Source organism: Pelmatolapia mariae, linkage group LG7 (genome assembly GCF_036321145.2).
Source record: "Pelmatolapia mariae isolate MD_Pm_ZW linkage group LG7, Pm_UMD_F_2, whole genome shotgun sequence".
Taxonomy (NCBI): domain Eukaryota; kingdom Metazoa; phylum Chordata; class Actinopteri; order Cichliformes; family Cichlidae; genus Pelmatolapia; species Pelmatolapia mariae.
Window position 1 is genome coordinate 21,103,512 of NC_086233.1, and position 25,023 is coordinate 21,128,534.

At 39.9% G+C, this 25,023-nt stretch overlaps 3 protein-coding genes across 5 annotated transcripts in view; 1 reads left to right on the forward strand and 2 right to left on the reverse strand.

Annotated features, from left to right (window-relative positions):
• The first annotated feature begins 1,155 nt into the window (after window positions 1-1,155).
• Window positions 1,156-5,399, forward strand: klf4 (Kruppel like factor 4). The gene is made up of 5 exons (XM_063480626.1): window positions 1,156-1,441; window positions 1,573-1,684; window positions 2,395-3,259; window positions 3,801-3,971; window positions 4,353-5,399. The coding sequence occupies exons 1-5, from the start codon at window positions 1,437-1,439 to the stop codon at window positions 4,526-4,528; spliced, it is 1,329 nt and encodes a 442-aa protein (XP_063336696.1). The 5' UTR covers window positions 1,156-1,436; the 3' UTR covers window positions 4,529-5,399.
• Window positions 5,400-7,534: 2,135 nt separating this feature from the next.
• Window positions 7,535-15,898, reverse strand: rad23b (RAD23 homolog B, nucleotide excision repair protein). The gene is made up of 10 exons (XM_063478406.1): window positions 15,710-15,898; window positions 14,781-14,862; window positions 12,985-13,064; window positions 11,183-11,364; window positions 11,041-11,090; window positions 10,518-10,645; window positions 10,293-10,428; window positions 10,026-10,153; window positions 8,313-8,468; window positions 7,535-8,085 (listed from the first exon to the last, which is right to left on the reverse strand). The coding sequence occupies exons 1-10, from the start codon at window positions 15,773-15,775 to the stop codon at window positions 7,972-7,974; spliced, it is 1,122 nt and encodes a 373-aa protein (XP_063334476.1). The 5' UTR covers window positions 15,776-15,898; the 3' UTR covers window positions 7,535-7,971.
• A 4,723-nt stretch (window positions 15,899-20,621) lies between these two features.
• znf462 (zinc finger protein 462) overlaps window positions 20,622-25,023 on the reverse strand; it is a 56,769-nt gene continuing 52,367 nt past the window's right edge. For all 3 annotated transcript variants that reach the window (XM_063478410.1, XM_063478408.1, XM_063478409.1), the window contains exon 13: window positions 20,622-25,014. In XM_063478410.1, the coding sequence (XP_063334480.1) occupies window positions 24,795-25,014 (220 nt within the window). In that variant the 3' untranslated portion in view covers window positions 20,622-24,794. The remainder of the gene's footprint in view (window positions 25,015-25,023) is intronic.

A 25,023-nucleotide genomic window follows, 5' to 3' on the forward strand; every position in this document is an offset into this window, starting at 1 on the left:
GAAAGATCAAATCTGACATATTTTTTAAAAACAGAAGAGTCGCCAGCAGGACTTTGGAAAGACAGCAGGGTGCAACATTGGATTTACTTGCTTCCATCATTTCCGTCATTTCTATACAGGCTGCGTAAAGCAACTCAGTACTCAGTATGTCCAGGACTAGATAGCGTTTTCACTGCTTTACAGGTCTGTCCGAAAGCAAAGTATTCAAGACTCAGTATTGTCTGTGATTTATTTTTTGTGTTCAACAAAGCACCTTTTAATTATGTTTTTAAAGTGCTATACAAATGAAGGTTTGCATTATTAATTATTATTATTTCACAAACTATAAAGCTTCAGTGCCCAGTGTCATCATGCATTATTCTGAAGATGAAAAAAACGACCACAAAGTTGATTCATTTGGAAGAAAAGCACTCAGCATAATATTTGCTTTAATTGCGTGACACAAATTAGATATTTAATGGGGGATATGAAACGACTCCCTATGCGGTCCTTTACACAGAGCTCCCTATTTTACAGTGAGTGGGGAGTAGTGAGTGGCCGAATGATTTCCAACACAGGGTCCTTGTGCCGGCTCGTGATGTAACATAGATAAACATAATGTTTACCCACAATAATTTGCATATTTACCTGTCATGGGATAGGCCACCACTTTGGCACTACTCTGTGCCACTAAATAACAAATCCACAATTACGACGGGAAACAAACGTAGCAATGAAAAACACACATACAGTTGTTGTTATTGGATAAATACGCCAAAAGCAGAGCTACCTGGTGTTTTTACAACTCAGGGTTAGCTAATGAAACGAGGCCCTAATATCACCTGCTTACGTCAGGTGACTCTCCAGTTGTTATTAAACGAAAGTCTCAGGTATTCCCATGTCAGGCGTGTGCAGAATTTAGAACAACGCGTTTCTTCAACCACATTTCGCACGACTAACAAAAAGTAAGGAGAGTCACGGTTGCTATGAATACAAACAAACTTCTCTCTCCAATCTTTCGCTCTCCTTGCCTCTCCCTCCAGTCCCCTCCCCTCCTCCTCCCCCCTCCGCTAATGTTTTGTTGCCGGGGCGACAGAGGCGGTTCCCTTCGCTCCAGTGATTTAAGACGAATACCTCTCACGCGCTTCCCTCAGTTCAGACTGCCGGTCCCTGCATGGCAACAGGAGCGAGGGATTCCCCCCCTGCCCCGTCGCCCCAGTCTATCTTCCCGTTTAGCATCGTTTCAGCTTTAAAAATGCAGCAGCCCGGCAGCTTTTAACCCGTTCGCGGCGGCATGTCCTGGAACCAAAGTGTAATGCGCGACGCGGAGCAGAAACTTTAACAAAACCCGGGGGATATTCAAAGCAGTGCAGCCGCATCCTCAGAAGAATCTTTTCAAAAGGGACTCCGCATATATATACATTTATATATATATGTGTATATATAAACTCTAAGCGATGAGGTGTGGACCTGACAAACTTTTAATGACAACATCTGACTGACTAACATCTGCTTGTTGGACTACAAACAGCCTGCGCTCGCCCCAGGGATCAGCCCGCGAGGATTTACGTTATTTTTCTGTTTAAATTTCAGGCAGCCTCCAAATGACGTCGAGATGGCATTAGGTGGAACCCTTCTGCCCTCCATATCCACCTTTGCCAGCGGCCCCACTATCAAGAGTAAATCTATAGGAAACGCCAATTTAGTGAGTATCCTGTGGTCACTTCATATTATGCGCGCATGCCAAAAAGAAATAGCACTGTGTGGGGTAAAAAAACACAAATAAAAAATTTAAAAAAGCATCAAAGAATTGGGTGCAGTGTATTTCTAGGGTGTTTGTTTTTCCAATGTGTCTCTCCCATGTTGTTACACTACAGTCAGGGCTTGACACCACGCTCCAATGGGGCGTGCACCAGTTTACACAGGCTGCTTTAGCGTGGAGACAGTGAGACATGCACGGAAAGCGCACATGGGTTACTGTACTGCTCCGTGTAGAGCATCCAGCTCGATTAGCTTTCCAATTAAATGCAGTTCAAATTCAAAATATTGAAAGGAAGACTATTCTGAGTCTGATCATTAAAAAAAGGGCCCACTCTTTATTCACCAGACATACCTGTACCTCTTCTCGTGCTTTCAGCTACAAATCAGTATTCTTGGGAAGTACTTACAGCCAAGGACACTTTCTGCACCACACTCAGCTCTGTAGCTAAGCTGTCATAATAATCAGTCTCCATACTGCAGTTCCAGGTTCCCTTCACTCTAAATTAACCTGTTTTAGGGCTGTTTTCAAGCAGGACAGACAGGATAAAACCCTAGTGTGATTTTCTCGACTCTGTGCCTGTAAAAACAGCAACATGACACAAATGATCAAATTGTGCCAGCACACTCATAATTGCCTCTATAACTTTCCTGTAGAGATGGAAGGAGGAGTTGTCCCATCTTAAGAGATCCAGCGTGCCAGACGAAAGCAGCTGCCCCAACCCAGACCATCCCACTGCCACCAGCATGTCCAAGAAAGACACAGAGCTGGACCTGGACTTAGACTATGACTTTATTTTGTCGAACTCTATTCTGCAGCAGCAACAGCAACAACAGCAGCAGCAGCAACAGCAGGAGGATGCCATGGCATGCACCTCTGCCCAGGGACTGTCTCCTTCCCCTGGGTCTTTCACCTCATCTTACCCTCTCCCTTCCCCTCAGGGAACTGCCAGCGAGCTGCTCTACACCATTCCAGACATCAACGATGTTTCGCCCTCTGGAGGCTTCGTGGCCGAGCTCATGAGACCCGAGCTGGATCCGGCTTACCTCCAACCCACGAGCCTCCATGGGAAGTTTGTAGTCAAGACAACAATGGACATGGGAGATTACAACCAAGGCATGAATGTTAGCAAGGCCTGTGTTAACGCTGTGTCAGACCCGACTCCCTCACGTGCCTCGACGACCTTCGCGTGCCACAGGATAAAGCAGGAAAACCCCAGTAATTGCACCATCTCACAACCCATGGACCTACACCTGGCTGGAGTAAACTCCCACGGACGAGGAAGCCAGCAGCAGCAGCGCCCCAGCCACTTGGATCTTGGGTTCCATGGCAGAGGGCGCTCCATGACAAACAGCAGGTTATCCTCATCCTCTTCCCTCTCCCCGGACCACCCCCTGAGCCGGGAACACCAGGTGTTGGGCCATTCCCACTCTCAGATCCCTCTTCCTCCACAGGGATACCACCATAGTTCACCACCGGGGTACACGTCCTACGCCCAGACATCATCCATGCAGTACCAAGGTTAGAGAGCATTTATTATAATAGAGAGCTCTTAAAACTTTGTTTTCTTATACAGAGTCAATGGTTTTAAACGAGCCATTGGTTCAAAGTGTTGCACTTAAAAGGATCTTGTCCTCGTAAAACTCTTTAAAAGTCTAGCCCGCATACAGAATTTGAATTTCTATAGAATCTGTGTTGTTTGTTACTTTAAAACATTAAAACTAACCACTTCTCTGTTGTGGTGGGTTTTTTAAATTAATTGTGGCACTGTGCAGTGTTTTGCAGAGAAGTATTAAAGCTTTTAGAATAGCAGCTTTATTTTGCACAAGCTTTTTATATGATTTAAGAGGGGCTGATGTTTTCTGAGACCCTTCAAAGTTCGAGACAGAAGATACATTCTTTTTAAACAAATATTGAATTTTTATGCCACTGTTATATCGGCTATAAGCCTACCCCACTGTTCAGTCATCTCTGATATAGTTATAAGTTTTCTCTGTTCATGTGGAGTATGATTAGGGACCACGATATCAGTTATTGTCACATCTGTTTTTTGACTCCACAGAACCCCTCATGATATCTACTGGTGACTGCATGCCGGAGGAGCCAAAGCCTAAACGTGGTCGACGGTCCTGGCCGAGGAAGAGAGTGGCGACACACACGTGTGACTTTGTCGGCTGCGGGAAGACATACACAAAGAGCTCGCACCTTAAAGCCCACCACCGCACACACACAGGTATGCAGATGGATGTTTGACGCTTCTGGCGCCCGCTTACACTAGTGTTAGCTCTTAGCCTTAGCACGCTCTCATTAAGCTTATTCTCTTATTTTAGTGATATTTTCCTTGTTGAACATCACTTGCTCATTATGGACAAACATGTTTGAATAGGGGCTGGAAGGGTGGGGGCTGGGAGGGGGACTTGTTTAGCAGGTGCAGTAAAACAGGTTGATACTGATCCCTTTTCAAATACAAACCCCAGGCTGGGTGGTTTGGCCTTTACACACTAGCTGCAGGACAGGATGGACCTCTTTTTCTCCTGAATGTGGGGAAGGCTGGGCCGTTTTTAACCTCAGGGCCAGTGCTAACCGCTCTGTGTGTATTGTGTTTCCATCAAAGGGGAGAAGCCTTACCACTGCGACTGGGAGGGCTGCGGCTGGAAGTTTGCGCGTTCGGATGAGCTCACCCGCCACTACAGGAAACACACAGGCCACCGGCCGTTCCAGTGCCAGAAATGCGACCGGGCATTTTCAAGGTCAGATCACCTAGCTCTCCACATGAAGAGACACTTATGAGACTTGGATGGTCGGTGGATGAAGGCTCCAGTGGGCGGGGAAGGGGACATATATGTACATTAGCAGAACCCTGAACAAACCTGTGACCTACAGTTTTTTTTCTTTTAAACCGCGATTTGCCTTCAAACTGGCGTCAAGCAACAAGACAAGCTGTGGTGTTCATGGCAAGAAAAAAGAAACAAAAATGAAAGAGCGCTGGAGCCAAGAATTTCTCTCAAGACTGATCCCGTGCTCGCACGTTGTGCAGGTGACTCGACAAGACCTCTCAGCCAGGGTTGTAAACTTTTTTATGAAAGGGACCAAACTGGAATTTGTGTTATTTAACCGACAAAACTTGGAGGACCAGGTGCCAACTGTTTTTTGGGGTATTTTTCAAACTGGAAGTGTATTTTTGTCAGGGAAACCAGGAGCAACAGAAAAAACATCTCCAGAGGCCTTCTACCAGCAACATGTCTTCATAGGCCCTGTAAACGACACACTGTACAATTAAATACATATATATTTATATACACATTTCACCTGCGATGCCATTGATTTCAGGTACAATGTTAATTTATACTGAATGGTGCTCAGTAACTCTGAAGGGTTTTTTTTTTTTTTTTTGTAATAAAAGGTACCAAAGATTATGAAAATATACAAAAAGGGTGAAATGAAAAAGTGCCATATGGTTTTTGTGTTTCTTGGAAACCTCTCTTCCACAATCTGACTTAAATCAGGTAAACACTTCATTTTTTTTTAAAGGTGATGGCAATCTTCAATGCACTGCAGCTGCAAAGTGCAATAATTTATATGAGACGCTTGTATTTTTGTATTGAATGAATAACTCTGAACAAATATTTGTTTGTTTATAGCCAAAATATGTAATATAATCTTGAACTTTGTACATTTGTAAATAATAATTCTTTGTTATTGTTTTGTATTTTACATTATAATAAAATGTATTTGGTATAAGAAGAAAAATCTTTATGACCTTTATGCCATTTCATTGACAACCTTTGATATCTAAAGACATGAACAGTTGGCAGGATGAAAGACATTAGTCCTATTAAAAAAAAAAGTTTTACAGTAGGTAGGTTGAAGATTACCGCACTAACCTCTGTGGTAATGGTGAGATCACTCCAGGCGACCTAACACAATGTTGCTGTTAAAAAGGTTTTCAAAAGAAAATTCACTCCTACAATGTCGCACTTCCATGGAGTTCTCTTTCCACCTGTCAGTTGGGAGGACAACTGAGTTGGTGGCTGACATTCAAGGGTGACACCAAATCTGACACCGATGTGCACAATAGGAGTACAAGCCCTTAGATATGCTGCGGTGAGATAGATGACCTGAGACTTACAGCACTGAAAAGAGCTCAGTAGAAAGGTGATGTTGCTGAGCCGTTAAGGCTCTATACCTATACTGTGCAGGCCTCACAGTGTGACCTCGTAGAGAGATTTGGACTATAATAACCGTACATATTTTTATGTATGTCAAATAAGTTTAAAATACAGATGGTCTTCATTTTGACAGGGGAATTTAAAAATGTATTAAATCTACCACTGTATCTAATACTGGGTTTGCAACAGCTGTGTTATTTATCACTAAGTATTTGGATTTGTAGCGTGATGACATTATAGCACCTTGCAAAGAATTTTATTAAATTTATCAAGAAAGAAAAAAGTAATTTACATCCTGATAAGAAAGAAAAGGGTAAAACCATATAAGAACCCATGTATGAGTTTTACTTGTGTAAGTATTTAGATGTTGACACATTTGCTGTATAGTTACATATGTTAAAGTGGCACTTGGCAGGTGGGTGAAGCCTGAGATCAGATGTTGTGGTGAGGCAACGATAAAAAAAACAAAAAAAACAGAGACTCACCTTAAATTAAATCCCGAGTGAATTTGTACTGTGGCTTCCATTGGATTTGTTTTCTTTGAGGATTACGTGATCGCCTGAGTGGTGCTGCTGCTGTGTCTCTGAGGTTTACTGCTCTTTGAGTGTACAGCCTTTGAATAATACAAAAAGTTCTATTATAATTTTTTACAATATGAATTTATAAGATGATTCAAAACATCACATACTAACTGATTATAGAAAAACATCCTATATTTAGGACATTACAGCATTCTTTAGAGACTTAAGTACCACAGTACAGGGATGACAAGGGGAAAAGAAGGATGTGTGTAAGACCATGCGGGTAGCATTGCTTTCCATTTGTTGTGAGTGGTAGCCCCCAGTCACACATCTTCAGGCTTGGAAGTCGGAAATATATTGTGGTCTATGTTGCCCCCTATAGGTTTATTTGGTTCAAGCACAGCACGATCCCTTCAGAATCTCCCTTTTAATTAAGAATTACACTTCGTAAACCAGACGGCTATAATTGCAGGTGTCATTTGTAGTGTGTGTTGCCACAGAAAGAATATGCTAATTTTCAATGTCTTTTAATTCAGCATTTTAATGACTAAAGTGTCAGACGGATTGTGGATTTTTTTTTGTGTGTGTGTGTGTGTGTTTATTTTTTTTACATAAAGATGTAAAAGTGAGTATACACATTTATTAACAGCAAAAAAAAAAACAAAACATTGTATTACTTCTCTGCAAAGCTTTGACCCTCTTTATACAGTGCTCTGAAAAATCATCTCCCCCAAATGTGGTACAACTGGTTATTAGGCGTTTTCCTACACCAGGCCTGGCAAGTTTGGGTACCTTTTTTTTCTTTCACATTAATAAATGAAAAATAAATATATATATATATATATATATATATATATATATATATATATATATATATATATATATATATATATATATATATATATATATATATATATATATATATATATATATATATATATATATATATATGCGTGCATTGCAGCTTCACCAGTTTGGTGTACCCTGGTGGGACAGGCTCCAGATCCCCCTCTGAAACACAACACTAACTCAGATAAGCAGTTAATCATGGCGTTTTTTCATGCTGATAAACAAAGATGAATACAAAAAAAAAAAAATACAAACAAAACTCCATGTTGCTTGTGTTGAACACTTTAATTTTTCAAATCTCCATTTTAAGTCAACTCCAAAAATCAAATAAGAGTGCATGAATACTGTCAGAACCTTTCAGATGAACCCAGAACTCATCTCACATAACAGAAAAAAAACATAAAACATACTGGTCTTAAGTATAACAAATAATAATAAACAGATTATTTCTGATGCAAAATTATTGTACTTTAATTTTTACTTCATTTTTAACCAATAACAAACAAAATCCTCCCCTCGTACAGCAGCCACCAGCTGCTAAAGATCCAGTGTTACAAAGAAAGAATGTGGAAGTGGTGAATAAAATAGTTTTTTTGGAAACTAAAAGGCTTATTGTGCACATTTATCAAAAAAAAATCTGCAATCAAAACATAGAGAAAGTGGTATGAAAATAATCGAAATGAAGATGGCTTGTTTAATCCTCATCAAAGTTCTGTTGTAAAAGGAAGTTGGCAGCCAAGTTCTCATTCTTCTCACAAGCAAAGTAGGCTTGTATAACAAGTCCCTCTGGAAATCCTAAGGCTTTTAGCTGGAATCAGAGAGTCATAGCTTAAAGTTAGTCAATCAATACGTTAATACATACTCCCCAGTCAGTAATATCCCTTCATTTGACATTTTGTTGAGTAAATGTTGCACAAATGTGACATGTAAGGGAAACTGGTTCACATAGATACTCCACCACATTTGGTAAAGGAGCCTTGAGCTTTGCAATTATGGAAAATGTGTCATGTGTCAGCCATGTGTCGTTCTCCTCACCCTCTCAATGGCCTCCTTCTCCTGTGGTGTGACCTGGATATAGTTCATTTGATTTCCGCCACCTCCTCCTGCTCCACTGCTGCCACCTCCTGGCACTGGCTCTGGGACGGGTTCATTTAACATCTGAATGAACTGCTCTTGGTGGCTGCTGATCTCCTAGTGTGGTAGATAAAAAAAAGACTCCATAGCAATGGAAACTCTCTACTGCAGAAATAAATAATACATTAAAAATAAATACTACAAATGATAATTTTATAATTAGAAAAAAATAGGTGATTAGGTATAGTAGTTTCCTAGAGTCACAAGACTCGCAAACACCAAGGGTCTAAAGGTTTATTTGCACAAAGCAGCTGGAATCTCATGAATGTGCTGTGCAGTCACACAACTCAACACAACATGAAGCCATAAAGTTTCACTTCTAAAATAAACAAATTTAAAAAAAAAAAATTAAAGTCAATTTGCCTGAGCTCCCCTTATAAGTAGTCTCCTCATGGCAGCACTCCACTACTTCCAGTGCTTTTGCTACTACAGCCTGTGTCACAGTTTAGGTGGTTTGAGTTTAATGTTCTTCCTCAGAAACCCCTTTATGCTACAGCAGAGCTGTATGTTTATAGTTTGACGCCAGGAGACAAATTCATGCCGTAAGCTCCTTGTTGCATTCTTAACTCGATGAACTGACTTAGACCTTGGTCATCCATGGTGAAGTGGTGCAAGTAATCAGAGTTGGAGTCCTAGGACGTGTACTAAAAACAGAAACTGCTCTGGAAATGGTCCAGAGGTGCGTAAGGAGACAACCTGGAAGGGGAGACAATCACTCTACAATTTGCTCTCAATGTAGAGCAATTTTGATATAATTTTCTTTTCTAATCTTATGGTTAAACTTGTTAATATACCAAGTTAAGAATGAACTGATCTGATATATGGACAGTATATCAGACTATTCCTCACTCGAAAAGCCAGATTAGATATGCTCACAACAGGTTGAAGCAATTCTTTCATTTCTGTGTTCTTTGCCAACTGTGAGTCAGCAGCAGTGTAACGGTTGCTGGCAGGAGTGCTAACAGCATAGCAGAAGCTAACAGCAAAGTGTGAGCAGTTTGAGCAGAGGTATTTCACATCTGCCATAACTGAAAATCTCCAGTCATGGTGCTTTTCAAATTCCCATTATGTAAGCTTGAAGACTCATTTTCTTCAACTTATACGATTTCTGTTTCACTGTAAAGATGTGCACTTGTGATTAGTGACTCCCAACTAGCTAAAAGAAAGTAATGCAAATACATACATTTGAACTGAGCAATGCAAAAAAAAAAAAAAAAAAGTTAAAAATACCACTTCACTAAATTAGAATTATTTCATTAAATTATTTGTTGTAACGCTTAAATTCAGTCTGATGCTTCCTCAAATATAAAAGAGTGATTCTCTGAGCCCCTCCTTCAGAGTAAGGGATATGGCTTATCAACTTAACACTGATATCAGATCAGTTCTCAGTACTGGCAGACATCCAAAGGGAAGGTGTATTATATCCAAACTGGAAAAACAGTTAACCTTGCATTGAGTAAGTAGAAGTATAAACTGGTCAAGTGACCTGTTAAGTGAAATTTGACTTTTTAACCCCTTAATCATATTAAATAAGAATTATGTTAAAAGCCTTTACTACATCCATGTTTCCAACAACATTTTTATTTTTTGACACATAAGGCTCTGTCCTGTCACCTGCAGCAGCTCTGGATTTTCCCTGCCGATCTCTTGCAGCAGGGCGGGAAGAAGGGCTGCGTTCTGCTGGATCAGCTGTCGCATCACCTGGAATTGGGGCTGATTTCTTAGGAAGCTCAGTGGATTGCCTACAAGTATGAGTCACACAGCACAAGCAAAAATTTAAAGAAAAAAAGACACAAAGACGAGGAAAAAAAGAGCCACAGGAAGAAGAACAAAGAAAAACATTTGTTCATTGGAGCTGCAGAACAATATAAGGCCATTTACCTCCCCCAGCACTTGGTGAAGACCTAGTATTGGCAGGAGCACTAGCATTGCCTGCAGGTGCAGCTGGAGCTCCACTCGCTGGAGGCGCCACTGCATCACGACCTGATGCATTACCCTGATTTCTGCTTGGGATACCCTGTGGGGAAATTGATGGCATACACCTGTTTGTTTGCTATAACAGTTACTGAATATACAATACTCTGTTAAAAATTTCACAGCTCTTACTGTGAGGAGGTATTCCATAGCTCTGTCGGGGTTGTTAAAGCTTGCTCTCAGAGCAGCCACCACCTGCTCCCTCTCGTAGCCCATGAGCATCATCTCATTCACCATGGCATCATATGAAGAGCCTGTCACTGTACGGATATAAACACAAAGACGGAACATTTCGTTATTACAAACTGAAAGTCAAGTTTTGCCTTCCGACGTTTAGTACTCCATCAGCCACTTCTAGAGGAATGTAGTAAACTTAGGAACTTCTGCGCAATGGTGCAACATTTTAATGACCCAATATCTGCATATAGATGTCATGTTTGGTTTCAATAGGGACATAAACTCACAAACAAGATCACCAGCAAACATGAATATATTTTTACCCGAGTTATGCATGCAAGACAAGTTCAAATAAATCTTTGTACCAAAATGACTTTAGCCATTATAAAATCTTTCCCCTCAAATACAACAAGAAAAAATATAAATCCAACAACAATAGAACGCAATACAATACTAAACTTCACAAAAACAGGCTTACCTAGATTTGAAACTGCTTCACTGATTAAGTTTGCTGAATCCCCAGAGCGTCTGTAACAGAAGGAGACCTTGGATTAGGTCTCGAAGTCATTTCTCAAAGCCACACACTGAACAGTTAAAGAGAAGCATCAGCCCGTCTTTACCCGACAGAAGTGGAAGATGCTTCAGTTGTTGAAGGCTGGCTCTCCTCTGGTTTGTCGTCTGTAGAAGATTGCTCTGCTGGTTTGTCTGAAGTGGATGATGAATCAGACTGTGCTGCTGGAGCTGTAGTGCTGGGAGCTGGCACTGCTGTTGAAGGCTGTGAGGCAGCGGGGGCTTTTTTAGGCTGCAAAACAAATTCGTAGTTTTTTTTTTTTTTCTTTTAGTTGTAATCAAAATGGTAAATTTGGGCTGTATTTTACTTAAGGCTGCTCTCTGCTGGATCAGCTGTTGCATCACATGGAATTGGGACTGATTCCTTAGGAAGCTCAGTGGGCTCCTATGGGCCAGACAGTGTGAGCAACAAAAAGACAGCCTCAGGAAATATCCAGCCAAAGACAAGGATTTGCTCACAGAACGATTGCTTGGGTATAAAAAGTTCTAAGCTTGTAGCTGATTATGTGACTATGTGAATCCTTAGAAGGCCCAAAATTTCACTATTGATGTAGGTATTTGGGACAGCCCTAATTTTTTAATACCTTAAACCTATAGATTCTAGATACATAAGCAACATTTGCGGCACTGCAGTCGCTCCTCTCTCATAATCAGCATTTTACCTCATGGATCTTAAACTTGGAACTACACCATTCTCCAAAGTATAAAACTGTAAAAGCACCTGCTCATCTACCAACACAAGAGTACCAATCAACATTCCATGTGAACATTTTTCAAAGCTTTAAAACTGACTTGTCTTTTCCAAACTGCAAAATAATTCCCTGTTTCTGGGATTTAAAAAAACCCCAAATATCATATCTCACATTAAAACAAGTGCAAATTTACTCATCGGCTACTTTAAAGGCAATAGTTACTGTCATCATTTGCTCTACCATTATATCTGTCCTTGCTGTGTTGTAGTTGTGCCTTTAGCAAAAAAAACCAAAAACAAAACAACAACAACATGTTTTAAATACACAAAGACATTGCCTTCATTTTCTGTGGCTTACAATTCAGCCTCAAACATGAATCAGAGCCCAAGTAATTGTGCTACTTTTACATTACTCATCATTAGGAGAAACTGATTTTCATTACCTTTGTTAGGCCTAGTTTTGCTCTGACTGTGCAATCTATTTCAGTTGTGGCGGCTGTATTCCTCAGGACTCCAGTGTGAAGTTTGTGAAGTCATGTAGATGAGGGGGTTCTGATATTTTGGGCAATATTTGGCTTCCTATTATCAGTATTTTTCGTAGACTACTCTGCACTGCTGAGCAAATAAGATTAGAGGCCTACAGACACACAGTGTAAACCGCACACAGTCTGCGGAACAGGGAGCACAGGAGTGGAGAGAAAAAGAGTACAGTAGCTCACATGAAAGTGCAGATAAAACAAATTAAATACTTGTATGTTTTTCTGCACTTTATTTTTTAATCTATTTTAAGTTTGGTTGGGGAGTTTGCAAACTTACTGAAGGCTACAATCAGCCTATTTCTTATAGACACATTTTTAACAGGCAGGGGACTATTGTGTAGCACAATAGAAAAAAAACAACAACTAATTTTCCATGCAGTGGAATAGACAGCAGCGCTAAACAGTGACCTTCTCGCCATACTGTACTGATCATGCTGTGAGCACTTGTTCCTGTGCAGAAGAGGATATTTAATAGCAGACAAGTGGTTGGAAATGCCTAATCATAGTCGAGTATGAGCTTGTACTCATGATATACAAGGACATGGTGTTCTACAGAAACGTCACAAGATGTGCTTGACAAAGAAAACCTGCAATTTACTAAAACTATTCCTAAATCCCAAACCTTTGTCACCATGACGACCACAAAGTTCTTCTCGTCGATTTTGTATTCTTTGAGGGGTGAGTCATCGCTGAGGATTTTTCCTGTAACACATACAAAAAAAAGTCAAAACTTAGGGGCATTACCTCCCTTAACCTCAACAACAGATACTATCAAACTATATCAGTAAACAGATGAATCATCTGAATTTATCACCACAACTTGTTCTTCTTGATATGATTTGCTACACGGCTTTTGTTTTGTACTTTATGTATGTCGGAGAATTTTTTAGCAGGTCAAGCAAAACCCTGAGATCTAAATGGCAATACGGTATTGTTATATAGACAAAGCCTCTAAAGTGCAATGGGCCCCCAATAGTTTTCAAAACACAAAAGCTCAGTTGCGTCACTTAAGTTTTGAGGGAGACAAAAATCCATATTTTTAATGCAGCTTTTCCCTCTATTGCACTTTTTGAAATATAGACACTAGCAAAAATTATTTAAACAAAGGAAAATTAGCATTTGTGGTGACTTCAATTGCAACAGGTTCCCTGAATATACTTGATTAAGGCCTCAGTCACATAGCCCTAGAGCCTAGTCAGCCCATTTGCCTTCAAAGTAAAAGCAGTGCTTTATTGCAACTCCAATATGTTCCAAAAGACACTACCTTTAGTTTGAAGGTGAATGTTTTGTTTACAGTTCGCACAGCTTCTTTAACACACAGCTTGTAGATGAAGTGTATTTGCAGACAAGTTGTTGTCTTCCATATTAACTACAAGCAAACGCAGCAGTCTGCTAAGACATGACTGATGTAAAGACATGGTTACAGATGTGTTCACGCACACTGGAGATGTGTGAGTTAATCCTGGATACATTTAGTGTTCATTCTGCCCTGGTCCCCTTGTGATGACGTGATCGCCCAACTGTTTTTAATGATTTGCTCATCACCAGGCATGAAGACATCCACACAGACCCTCAACTCTCACTCATAGAGTGACAATGAAATGTCACGAGGACCTGAGCGAACCCCGAGACTATAATCAAGGCTTTAGTGACTAAAGTTCAAAGGTTTTCAGGGCAGCACTGAATACCTTTTTGTGACCAATTCCATATAGCCACTGCTAGTAACTTCCTGCAACCACTTGACAGCTGGTCGGGGAATGCACATTCTCCCTAGCAACAGGTGATAACCAGTGGGTCGCTGACAGCAGGTTGCTAACTGGTCATTAGGTTTGTGTGACTAGAGCCTAAAACACCAATAATAGTTTAAAAGCATAGACGCAAAAAGCAACAAAAATTGGGACAACTTCAGTCTCAGCAACGGCTCTGCAATGGTCGTTTTTCATTGAACTGTAAACCTAGCCCTACCTACAACTCAAAAAATAAAAAATAAAATAAAAAAATCAGCTCCTGCATATATAGCAACACTGAGACATAACAGCTGTCAACCTCTTCGATAATCTGATCGGGGTCTTTTAACAGTTCCCCGCCCTCATTTTAAATTTCAAGGTGATCATACTTTTGAGGCTGTAGCTCCTAAATTCTGGACCAGTGTAGTTTAAACGACTGTTAGTGTTTCCTTAATCGTTCACTCATGTTTCATTATGCGTGTATTGGAGTTGTGTGTATGTAGGACTGAATGTAAGCCAATGTTGGCATGTTTGATGCTCATCTTTAATGTGTGGTTTTATCCAAACTTTGAAGCACTTTGTAACTGTGTGCTTAAAAAAGGCTATAAGAATAAAGTCATTTTTAAAAATTAATATTTCCTTGAAGAAAGAAAGAAAGAAAGTTAAGAAGATACAAGAGCATATAACATACCAGCATAAATCAGTTTCTGTCCGGCAACTGAAAAAATTTCCTTCCCCTTTTCCTGCTCAATCCTCTCTTTCAATGTCCTCACCTGTGAAATAAACATATGCACTTTTACTTCATATTTTCATCCCTTACCAACAAAACCATTAAGATTTTTTACTGGCACCATTTTGTCCAGCCCTGCAACGCTAACAGGAGTAAAAGTCCAAAGTGTGACCCAACTGTGCCAGCTGTGTCATCGGTGATTATGCAAAACCATACATTTAAAAGCAGTGCAACGCTAACTATAATCTGGCGACTAATATGCATACAAGCACATCGAAAGTAAAAGTTAAAAGTGTCTGCACTAAAGTTAATCCTATTATAATGAGATGTGCTGTAGCCAGTCGGCCTTCAGTAGCCGACCGTTAAAGCTAACGCTAGCTCAAAGATTTATATCTTTGGCCAAAGACAAAAGGGAGTTTATACAAGCTTAATAACAAGTACAAAATGTTTTAATGACTTTAAATATCGCTACTTTCTCTAAATGACACAAACGTTTTCTTGTTTTACCTTAACTCAAATGTTCCAATTATAATAAGTTTTACAAGCTAACAGAAAAAGACTGAGAAACACTAAAATGGTAAGGTTCGAGCTAACCTGTCAACCCCACCCCGCCCCCCGTAACACTCACATTTGGAGCCTTAAGTGGGCTACGGCTAAATGCTGACAACAAAAACAATTTCCTGATTGGTTTTTAAAAATAATGCGCATCTGCATTAAGCCGAACTTGTAATGCAAGTCAGACGCATCCAAAAAGAATCTTACGTTATTACCCAGACTTGCCTATAAAACGCCATAACTGGAAATGGTCAAAACAATTCATGTCGATTTCAGGACATACTCAACTCCCATTCCACTCCCCTGTCACAAAATGCATGATTATTAACTCTCACCGTCTCCTCTTCATCGATGTCGATTTTGAAAGTCTGCTGCTGTAAGGTCTTCAAAGTTATTAGCATTTTGTCGGTGGAGTTTTATTATTCCTGGGTCCGGTTTAAACGCTTTAAATCCAACTTGCACGAGTCTTTACTGTTTTCGTTAAATCATCGTAAACTGTCAGCCGCCATGACGTATCGCTTTTCTTCTTCTATGTTAAATACTTGACGCACAGCGCTCCTGCTGGATTGCTTCGGTACTGCAGTAAACTGAGCATTGGCCACAATGCTCAGGTGTGCTCGTTGATGAGTTTTCCAACACGTTTGATTCCAATGAAGTATTACAATGCAGAAACACTGCGAGCTGATTAACTGAAGGCACATAAGTATAATCGGCAAAATGGCGCAGAAAAACTTAAGTAAGCCAAGAGTCTTGTGGATTATAATTTCAATAACATGCAAAAATATATTTTATAAGCTGATGTTTATGGCTATTTATAATACCTGCAAATTCAGTATTAACTGCAGATGAATGTGAATTAACAGAAAACAGAAATTCCCCGGTACAGTTAAGCACATTACTTAAGAACATTTTTACTGCTCATCATTCATTTTGTTTCATGTGATGGATAAGGGCATACACATAAAAAGCTACTCCCCCAGCTACTAGTCCCCAGTTGAGCTTGCAAACTTTCCTTTCTTTTATACTCATTTATTTGTAATACAGTACAGGGTAAGGTACTGCGCAAAAGTCCAGAGTCACCTGTCATTAGTTTATATTTTGCTTCCAAACAGCCAGACTTTCTTGTACTTTTTCAAAGTGGTCTTGAGCAGGTCTTGGCTTTCTGAAGGTCATTTAAAGTTTTTCTTTGGACAATGGCTGCTTTTTCACTCATGTTCAGTCCTTTTACGTGAGCATTTTCAGGGGAATGTTTGCTTGTTTGTTTGTTTCTTGAACCACTTAACTGACCTATGACTCACTAAGCACAATAAAACACCTAACTCGAGCGATGAACCAGTGTCTTTCTACACATAACAGACAACTCGGCAAATTGTATTAAATTGTATCTTTAGGCACTTTATTACTAGCAGCCTGTCACAAAAGCACATCATTTGTTCCAATTTCTTTAGTTGAATCTACAAAAAATGCCAAAGATAACACAGTTTGACAGGCATGAAATAATATTTCTGTACCAATGAGATGAGTCCCAAAGATCTATGAGCTGAAAACTTGGCATATCTCAGCATGATGTGCACTGTGTCCTTAAAGATTTCAATGAAGCTAGACAAGTGGAGGAAAAAAAGATGTGCCAAGCTTAAAAACAAAACAAAAGAAAGCAAACAAACAAACATCCCCCCCAAACATATCAGCAGATGAACAGTATCTGAAAGTCATGTTCTTAAGAAATAGGAAGTAAAAATCATAGGTCTGACAAAGGTCTGATAGCTGTTGATCCATATACTGCTCACTGAAGCCTCATCAGGAAAGAGAGAGAAAAGACTGGACCAAACTGAAAATCAGCTGCAACAGACTATAGGAGAGTATCTACAACCATCTGTCAAAATTGATGAATTGAATGTGAACACAGATAAGCACCACCAGATTTTGATCCACTGTGCAATACCATCTGGAAAGCATTCATTCAGCAGGCTTCATTTTTCAGCATGACCATGATCAAAGAAGAGCTTTGAGTGTCCTTCAAGAAGCCAGGAGAGTGATTCCTGAAGGCTACTTCAAGAAAGCCTGCCTAAGTTCTGGCTTTGTTGAAGAAAAAGGTAGTCATACCAAATATTGACTTTCAAGGTCTTTAGAATTTTACAAACTCAGTTTTCGTCTCATATACTTTACTTCTGGTTATGTCTGCATATGTTTCAATAAATTGCTGCAGTTATTTCCCATTTTCCTTGTAAAATATGAATATAAATGAGGGATAGTTCAATAGACACACAAACAATTTTCAGTGCAGCAGTGTTAACAGCTCTCATGGTATGCATTTTGCTTTGTCACCACAGGACAAACACATGAAATTAAAATAGTAACAAACTAAGTACCCAAGTAAGCCATTAAACAAGTCAAAAAGGCCTATATCTTCAATTTAATCCTTCAAAGGTCATTGTAGCCTGTTGCATACACTCTTATTCTACAGTACTAACCTCTTCAAATTAGATGCAAATTGTTTTCAAAGCAGGGACAACATCATCTGAGCAGACGTGAAGGCTTGCAGTATGTAACCACTGAAATGCAATGCATTACTTGAATGTTTTTGCTGCTTGTTCATTACATTTGTCTCAAGACTGACGTTTTAGGAAAAACTTTCTCTCCTTATTAAACATGAGCTGGCAGTTTATTCCGTTATCAACCTTTCAACAATCCCAGGTCCTTCTGGCATGCATAGAGGAATTTCAATATCACCCATCCAGCACTCAGCATTCAGAGGTTTTATTGGCTTCTGTCGTCCAGCTGCCCAGCCCTGACTTTAAACAGGACTGTTGAGTGCAAAGATAATATGCTGGAGGCCGATGGGGTCTCTTCCCCAGGCCATTTCTCCCTTATTCTTATATCGCTCCCTCTTACCTGCAATGACTGTTTGTATGACTCTGTCTGTCCTTATCTACCACTCCTCTCAACTGCCTTTGTCCTTCTGCCTTTCTTGTATCCTGCCTTCCCCTCCTCTATCTCTCCACTCAATCCTCTCCCTCTATCATCCAGTTATTACGACGGGGGCAGTGCCCTCGCCTGCCTTGGCCCGAGCGCTCATCAGGCATTCCTTATGTTGCTCCACTCAGCAGCAGCCGCAAGAGAAGCAATAGTGTCCTCCTTTCCCCTCTCCCACTGTGGCTGTGACTCTTGCTCCTGTCTCCAGGGGTCGTCAGTCTGCCGTCAGCCCCCCTCTGAAGTGAAGAGCCACAGAGATTACAGTCTGATCCTTGGTGACTTCAAGATATTTTTAAGAGATGATGTTAGACATGTGAAATCAAGACGTTGCAGGCAGGAGAGGAAATGCGGCAAAATAAAGGCTATCTGGAGGAAGACAGCGATAATGGAGTAGTCGGAGTGGTGCCTCTTGGTCCAGTGTAATGGTGAGAAATGAGGAGCTCGTGGAACATGAAAGCGTAGCTAAATGTACCTTTGGTGTCGGTGACTTGTGGCATCCAGAGCTGCAGTATTTCATGCATGTGCAATAAACAGACACAAGGACTCACACAAGTACACAACAGACACAACTGGTATTTGCAGGGATCTGTGGTTTTGGTCAGCGGAGCTGTTGCAGGGTGTGTAGTGGTGTAGAGACACACACACACAGAGAGAGAGAGAAGGGTGGAAGGGTGGAACACAGACTGAAGGCCACTGAGATGCCTTCTCAGCCCAAAGCTATTTCCTGTGAAAAAGGTGCAGGCAGTGTTATTGGCTGGTATGGGGCTGTGTAGATGTGTTACACTGGAAATCCAAAACATTGCTGAGTACACTGCTCTAAAGTTAAGTGCCAACCATTAAAGTTTTATGAAGTACAGAATATAACTGGAATTATAATTCACCAGATGTGTGAACAAAGAATCCAAACACAGGCTTCCATCTGAGCAAGTGAAATGTCTGCTGCTGGTGGTTTCCGGATCTGGGTGGTGGCTGGTACCGTCAGATAAAGCCAACATGCAGTGTAAGCTAAAATGCTCACAGTGATGATGCTGACATAGCCACTGCATTTTTTCAATAATCTTCACTATTTCAGTGCAGCATGTAGTTGTGCCAAGTTTTGCTAATTATCCCTAAGCACACAGCCGGGGCTGATGGCAGCATGCAGCCTATTACAATAAATCCTGTGCAAAAAAAAAGGAGGAAAAGAATGCCCTGACCAGATCAGCAACACCAAAAAGGGCTGGAAAAGCACAGAAGACAAGTGAAGTGGGATGATCGCAGAATTCTTTCTTTGGTTAACTAAAAAGACTTCATTAAACCAAGATGGACATGCCCTCGAATGATGGGAAGAGGAAAAGTATGGAGGAAGAGTGAAATGCTTACGATCCAAAGCATATTACATTATCTGTCAAACATGTTGGAGGCAATATTGTGGCATAGGCACGCTGGCAGCCAACGAAAGTGGGTCACTCGTGTTTACTAATGATGTGAAAGCTGATAGAAACAGCAGGATGAACTCTGAAGTGTACAGGGCTATGCTCTGCTAGATTCAAATGAATGCTGCAAAACTGATCAGACAACACTTCACAGTATAAGCGAAGGATGACCCAAGGTAAGCTGCAAAAGCAACCCGAGAGTTTCCCAAGGCAAAGAAATGGGATATTCTTCAATGGCTGAGTCAGTCACCTGATCTCAACCCAACAGAGCAGCTTTTTAGTTTCTGGAGACAACGATTGCAGGATGTCCCACATACAAGCAGCAACTTCAGGGATTTTGGTGTTCATAGGTTCTAGAATTCAGGCAGTCACTGACTGCAAAGGATTCTCAACCAAGTAATAAATATTCAGATTGTTTTTGGAGCTTTTTTTTTCCAATTACTTTTGAGCATCTGAAAATGGGGGACTGTATAAATGATAATAACAGTTAATGCAAAACCTTCGTAAAACCTTCCCATGAATTAAAGCTGAAGGTCTGCACTTCAGTCACTTTAACACCTTTAAATCAAAATAGTTGAAGGAGACTGTATTAGGGAAACAAAATTTTCTTTCTAGTTCACTTAATCCTTATTGGTCCATTTGCATACTTACTTTAAACTTTAATAAAGAAAGCACAATTCTCCGATTTAAATAGCTCCAAAAAACATTATCAAACATATCAAGTCAAATGTACAAAACTAATAAAGTTGTTTTTAGTTCTTCAAGTTCCACAACTCTGTATTTTAACTAAACCTTTGTGCTAAGCAAGGAAAAAGTTGGAAAAAAGAGAAAAAAAACCAACAATTAACTGTTATCTGATAACTTTATTATCAAGTTAAAAAAAGACAATGAATTACAATATTTACAGAATATCCAGAGATAAATGGAATAAAATTGTAAACAATCATTCTAGGCAACATCACAACCCACCATCAGGTAATCAGATTTATATGGGGAAAGGCAAGAAGGAGAGATTCTAGTGTCAAACTATGGAGACAACAGTCTGAAAGGAGAAATGCATTGGAAACAAACTAAACATATATACAAGTATCCAGTGTGTTGTCAGCAGGGGCGTAACTTTGGGTAAACTGGGAACATTACAGTCTAGAGACTGCACACAGTGAGGGATTCATAGTCCTTCTCTATTAAAATGATCACAGAACAACAAACAATTTGGGGTCGACAGCTTCATCACCCACATTGTCCCAGATTATCATCTGGTTTAACCCTGGGATTTCAAGCTGGGTAACAAGCTGCCTTACAAAGCTTATTTCTACAACAACTATTTTCAAAGAGTTTTGCTTTCAAGAAAAAAGGATACAAGCTGGTTCAGTAAAACAGAAAAAAAAGGGCTTTGAGATTCAGCACCAACTCAACTGGTTTGAGGGTATTAGAAGGACCGGGGAGTCCGACTCTCAGAGTGCCACCTACTGTTGAGTGGGTAGACGATGGACAGGTACACTTGGAGAACATGAGCTGGTGCCCCTACTTGCCATGGACAGAAGATAACGGTGTGTCAGATTTGGGCTTGGACAAGAATAAGCTAAATCTTAGAGCAGGTCAACAGGCTCACTAGGAACTGGAATCCAGATGTTGATGATGGTCAAGCCCAGAAATAGACAGAACAGTTTAGGTAAATGCTCCCAAAGCAAACTATTCTTTACTTGTCTCTTCCTCAACCATGTTTTTTTTCTTCCTCAACAATAAAAGCCCTGGCCATTAATCAGTAGAGAATTGCATTAATTTCCTTTATGTTTAATATTGTACAACCACACTGTGCTTCCTATCTGCTCATTCCCATTACGATACAAAATAGGGATGCATTTCCATTGGAACCAGACATTGCACAACAGGATAATAATGTTGGATTGGGGACTCAAAGCCCCCCAAGGGTTAGCTATGATCTTTAGATTTATTTTTTTCCCTTTATAAAAAAAAAAAGAAAAGTCAACACTTAAAGAAAAAAAAAGGGTTAAGTTATCCTTTCTGAAACACCACAGTTCAAAACACTTAACGAGTAGTTTTGTTGTCTATACATGGCTGCAAACATGTACTTCGTCCAAGTTCAACCCATAGAACAAGTCTATGGTCCAAACCCAGATTTGCCATTTCCATCAACAGTTCAATGCTTATGAAAGCCGATTCCAGCAGCAAACACATCAGGCGTGGTAAATATTTTGGTACCAAGAACACATTGCTTTATTACGTGTTCCTCTTAACATTGGAGTTATTAGCCATTCTTTTTTTCCCTCTCCAGACTGTTTAATTGTTCTTGCTGGTCTTATTGGAGTTGGATGCGAATTTGACTTCATTGCTATTCACTTCTCATAAGGCTTAAGGGCATTCAAGCAGCAGCTTCCAACAAATACAATCTCTGCCTTTTGTCAATATTAACAATAATATAACAACTTTGTCTAACAAGAAGCACACAAATGCAGACTATGACAGGTGCGTCAAAACAGAAAAAAAAAATTCCAGAGGTCTTTAAGATCAGGGAATTTGAGACCTTTAAAAACAGTCAATCTTTAACATTGTCTCATATTTTTCCTATAGATTTTTCCTATACACGTGGAAACAAATGTTTTTAGAGCTTCCTGCTCAGGTTACACTTGTCTTTTCATTGTATTTTTTTTAAAACTGGGCCGGAGACTATAGCAAAACAGGGCCATTCCCTTAGCCTCAGCCATATGTTTCTGAAGAGACATTTCAAAGCCTATGTTTGAATGCTCAACGCAAGCACATACAAATACAGTAGAGCAACCTTTCCATAATGTAATCAACAGAGGTGACAGTGAAAGGTCCAGACATTTTTCAAAGAAACAAAGAAGGCTACAAACATACTCAGTTTAGCCCGGGATATCATTTGTGGTGCGAAAACATGAAACAAACACTTAAAAATAATCAAAAGCAGCTTTTCCTTCTATATACACACCATCCTCCTTATCGAACTCTCAATAATGTGAGCATAACTAATTAAATCCCATGTGCTTACAGTGGATCGGGGAGGTCAAAAGAAATAAACTGCACTATATAGTTGAGTGACTAAAACTATATCCGGCGGATTAGATTAGAATAGGGTTTTTTTTGGTAATCTGGTTACGCTAAAAGTCTCAATATCTTTGCGCTAGATGATAAATCACATTTTACTTTTCTGGTACTTGCTCTGTGCAATTACAATAAAGATAAATTTAACTCGATCTGATCTGATCTTAATTATTGCCAATAAGGCACACATTGGAATAGATTCATATAGAGCAAATTCTTGCGGAAAAACACACAACTTTAACTTGAATTTTTAGAGGGACGTTTGGTGTATTCCTTATTACTGTTAAAGCAATCAAAAGCCATATAGCGGCCGTAAGGGGAGCTGCATTTTAAGGCACTTGTGCACTGGTTTTGAAACACAGCTGTGGTGGGTTGACACTTGGCGTGAACGTAGCGTGGTCCGATCCCCCGTGCACAGTGTAATCCAGTGAACCAGACCACTCCAATATGGTTAGAACCTCCTGATCTCGGCGGAGGCGTGGACTCTTACTCCTCCGCAGAGGATGAGGAGAGAGCGGGATTTCAGGCACACCTGATTACACATTTTGCATTGAAAAGACAAGTGTAATCTTTGTCTCTCAGAAAAGTTGCCATTGGTCGTAAAACTGGTAGTTGCAATCCAGGCTAATCCTTAACGGACACAGGTAAGGTCATGACACATTAAACAAATCACTAGGTCAATCCATGACGAATTTAAAGTCACTTCCCCCTCACAATCAGCCTTTTTTGGTATAATAACTTTAGTATATTCAATGAAACAATGCAAAAACGTGGTGAATGACAAATGGAGTGGTACTTATACACTGCTTTTCTTTTTTACCTTCATGCTATGGAAATCAATTTAAGTAATAATGATAACTTTGTTCTTCTATAAAGATCCTTCTGTCCCTTACAGGTTATGGGGGTTCAAAAAGGCTAGAATATGAAATAGAAAGTGGCAATAGCAACCATCATGTACTTGGAGAGGCTGTAACTCAGAAGAATTTCAAAGTATGAAGGTAAAATGTTCCACGGTTTCATTTAATATTCTAAAATTATTGGACCAAAAATCAATAAATCAGCTGGCTGTGGAGAGGCGTTGTGGGATCTGCTGAGGGCAAAGGAAAACCCGGAGTACACTCAACATAATATCTTACAGGAGATTTAAGCCGATCCCATTATTTCTACGATTTTCACAGTGAAATTTTGGACAATAAAAAAAACAAAAGGAGTAGAAGTAAAATGCAAAGGGTGCCACAGGCCAAAGATTTATACATAGTATAATACTAAAGGGACCAAAAATTATAGCAATTCCGATCAAACGTTGGGGCAATTTGCAGAGGGAGAGAACAAGATTTGTGATTTTACTCAAATACATAAGGTGCCACTATTTCTCCAAAAATACTTCCACACACTTTACTAAAAAAATTTAAAAAAAAAAAACTCTCAAATTTTGATAAAATATAAGAAAAGCTTGGTCTACAGTGGGTCACAGCTGTAAATGCTTTCACGCCTCTTTGTTTTAGGTAAAATTTCAGTACCACTGTGTTGAATGAGCAGGGGAGGAGTGTGAAAGGTGCTTCAAATAATAAAATGCTAAAATTTAGTTTCTCGTTTTGGACAACATTCTTTATAAATAGTGGAGTTTATCTAGGTGGGAACTTTTACTGTGGATTTGACCAGAATGTCAGCAATAAAGAGTTCTGTTCACTATTGGTTACCAATATATTAAAATCTGTCCTAGGGGACCGCCCATTTACAGAGCTTAGCCGTTTTATGCAGCACAACCTAATACTTATATATGTAACATCTAAAATCTAATAATGCACCAACTCATAAAAACTCTTTTTTTTTAATGTTTCGACCTTTTGTTTCCTTTGACATCTTATTTTCTGATCCCACTACTCGGCGCTGATCCTACCCAATCTTATCACTTTCTAGCACAGCATCTCAAGAGGCCACAATCGCTTCAGCCGAACTGTTGATCCTTTTTGGTGTCAAGCTTTTCTTTGTCTTCCACATACTGGCTTTGACTTGCCAAAGATAGATCAGTGGGGTTCCCGTCCTCTTTTCTGTTGCTGGACAGGTCCAGTCTTGTGTCTGCAAACACAGAGGAGCCGGTGGAAGATGAAGCTGAGGCCTCTATTGCTGAAGTGGTGCTGGTGTCCAGTCGACTGTTGTTAACCATCCTAAAGCCA

Excerpts from the sequence above, each read along its gene's own strand:
- klf4 (XM_063480626.1), top strand. Across the intron at positions 1,685-2,394 it reads CTATAGGAAACGCCAATTTA|AGATGGAAGGAGGAGTTGTC; the intron begins GTGAGTATCCTG and ends ACTTTCCTGTAG. Across the intron at positions 3,972-4,352 it reads CCACCACCGCACACACACAG|GGGAGAAGCCTTACCACTGC; the intron begins GTATGCAGATGG and ends TTTCCATCAAAG.
- rad23b (XM_063478406.1), bottom strand. The coding sequence starts at position 15,775 with ATGCTAATAACTTTGAAGACCTTACAGCAGCAGACTTTCAAAATCGAC. Across the intron at positions 11,365-12,984 it reads TGGTCGTCATGGTGACAAAG|CCTAAAAAAGCCCCCGCTGC; the intron begins GTTTGGGATTTA and ends TTTGTTTTGCAG. Across the intron at positions 8,469-10,025 it reads AAAATCCAGAGCTGCTGCAG|GAGATCAGCAGCCACCAAGA; the intron begins GTGACAGGACAG and ends CTACCACACTAG.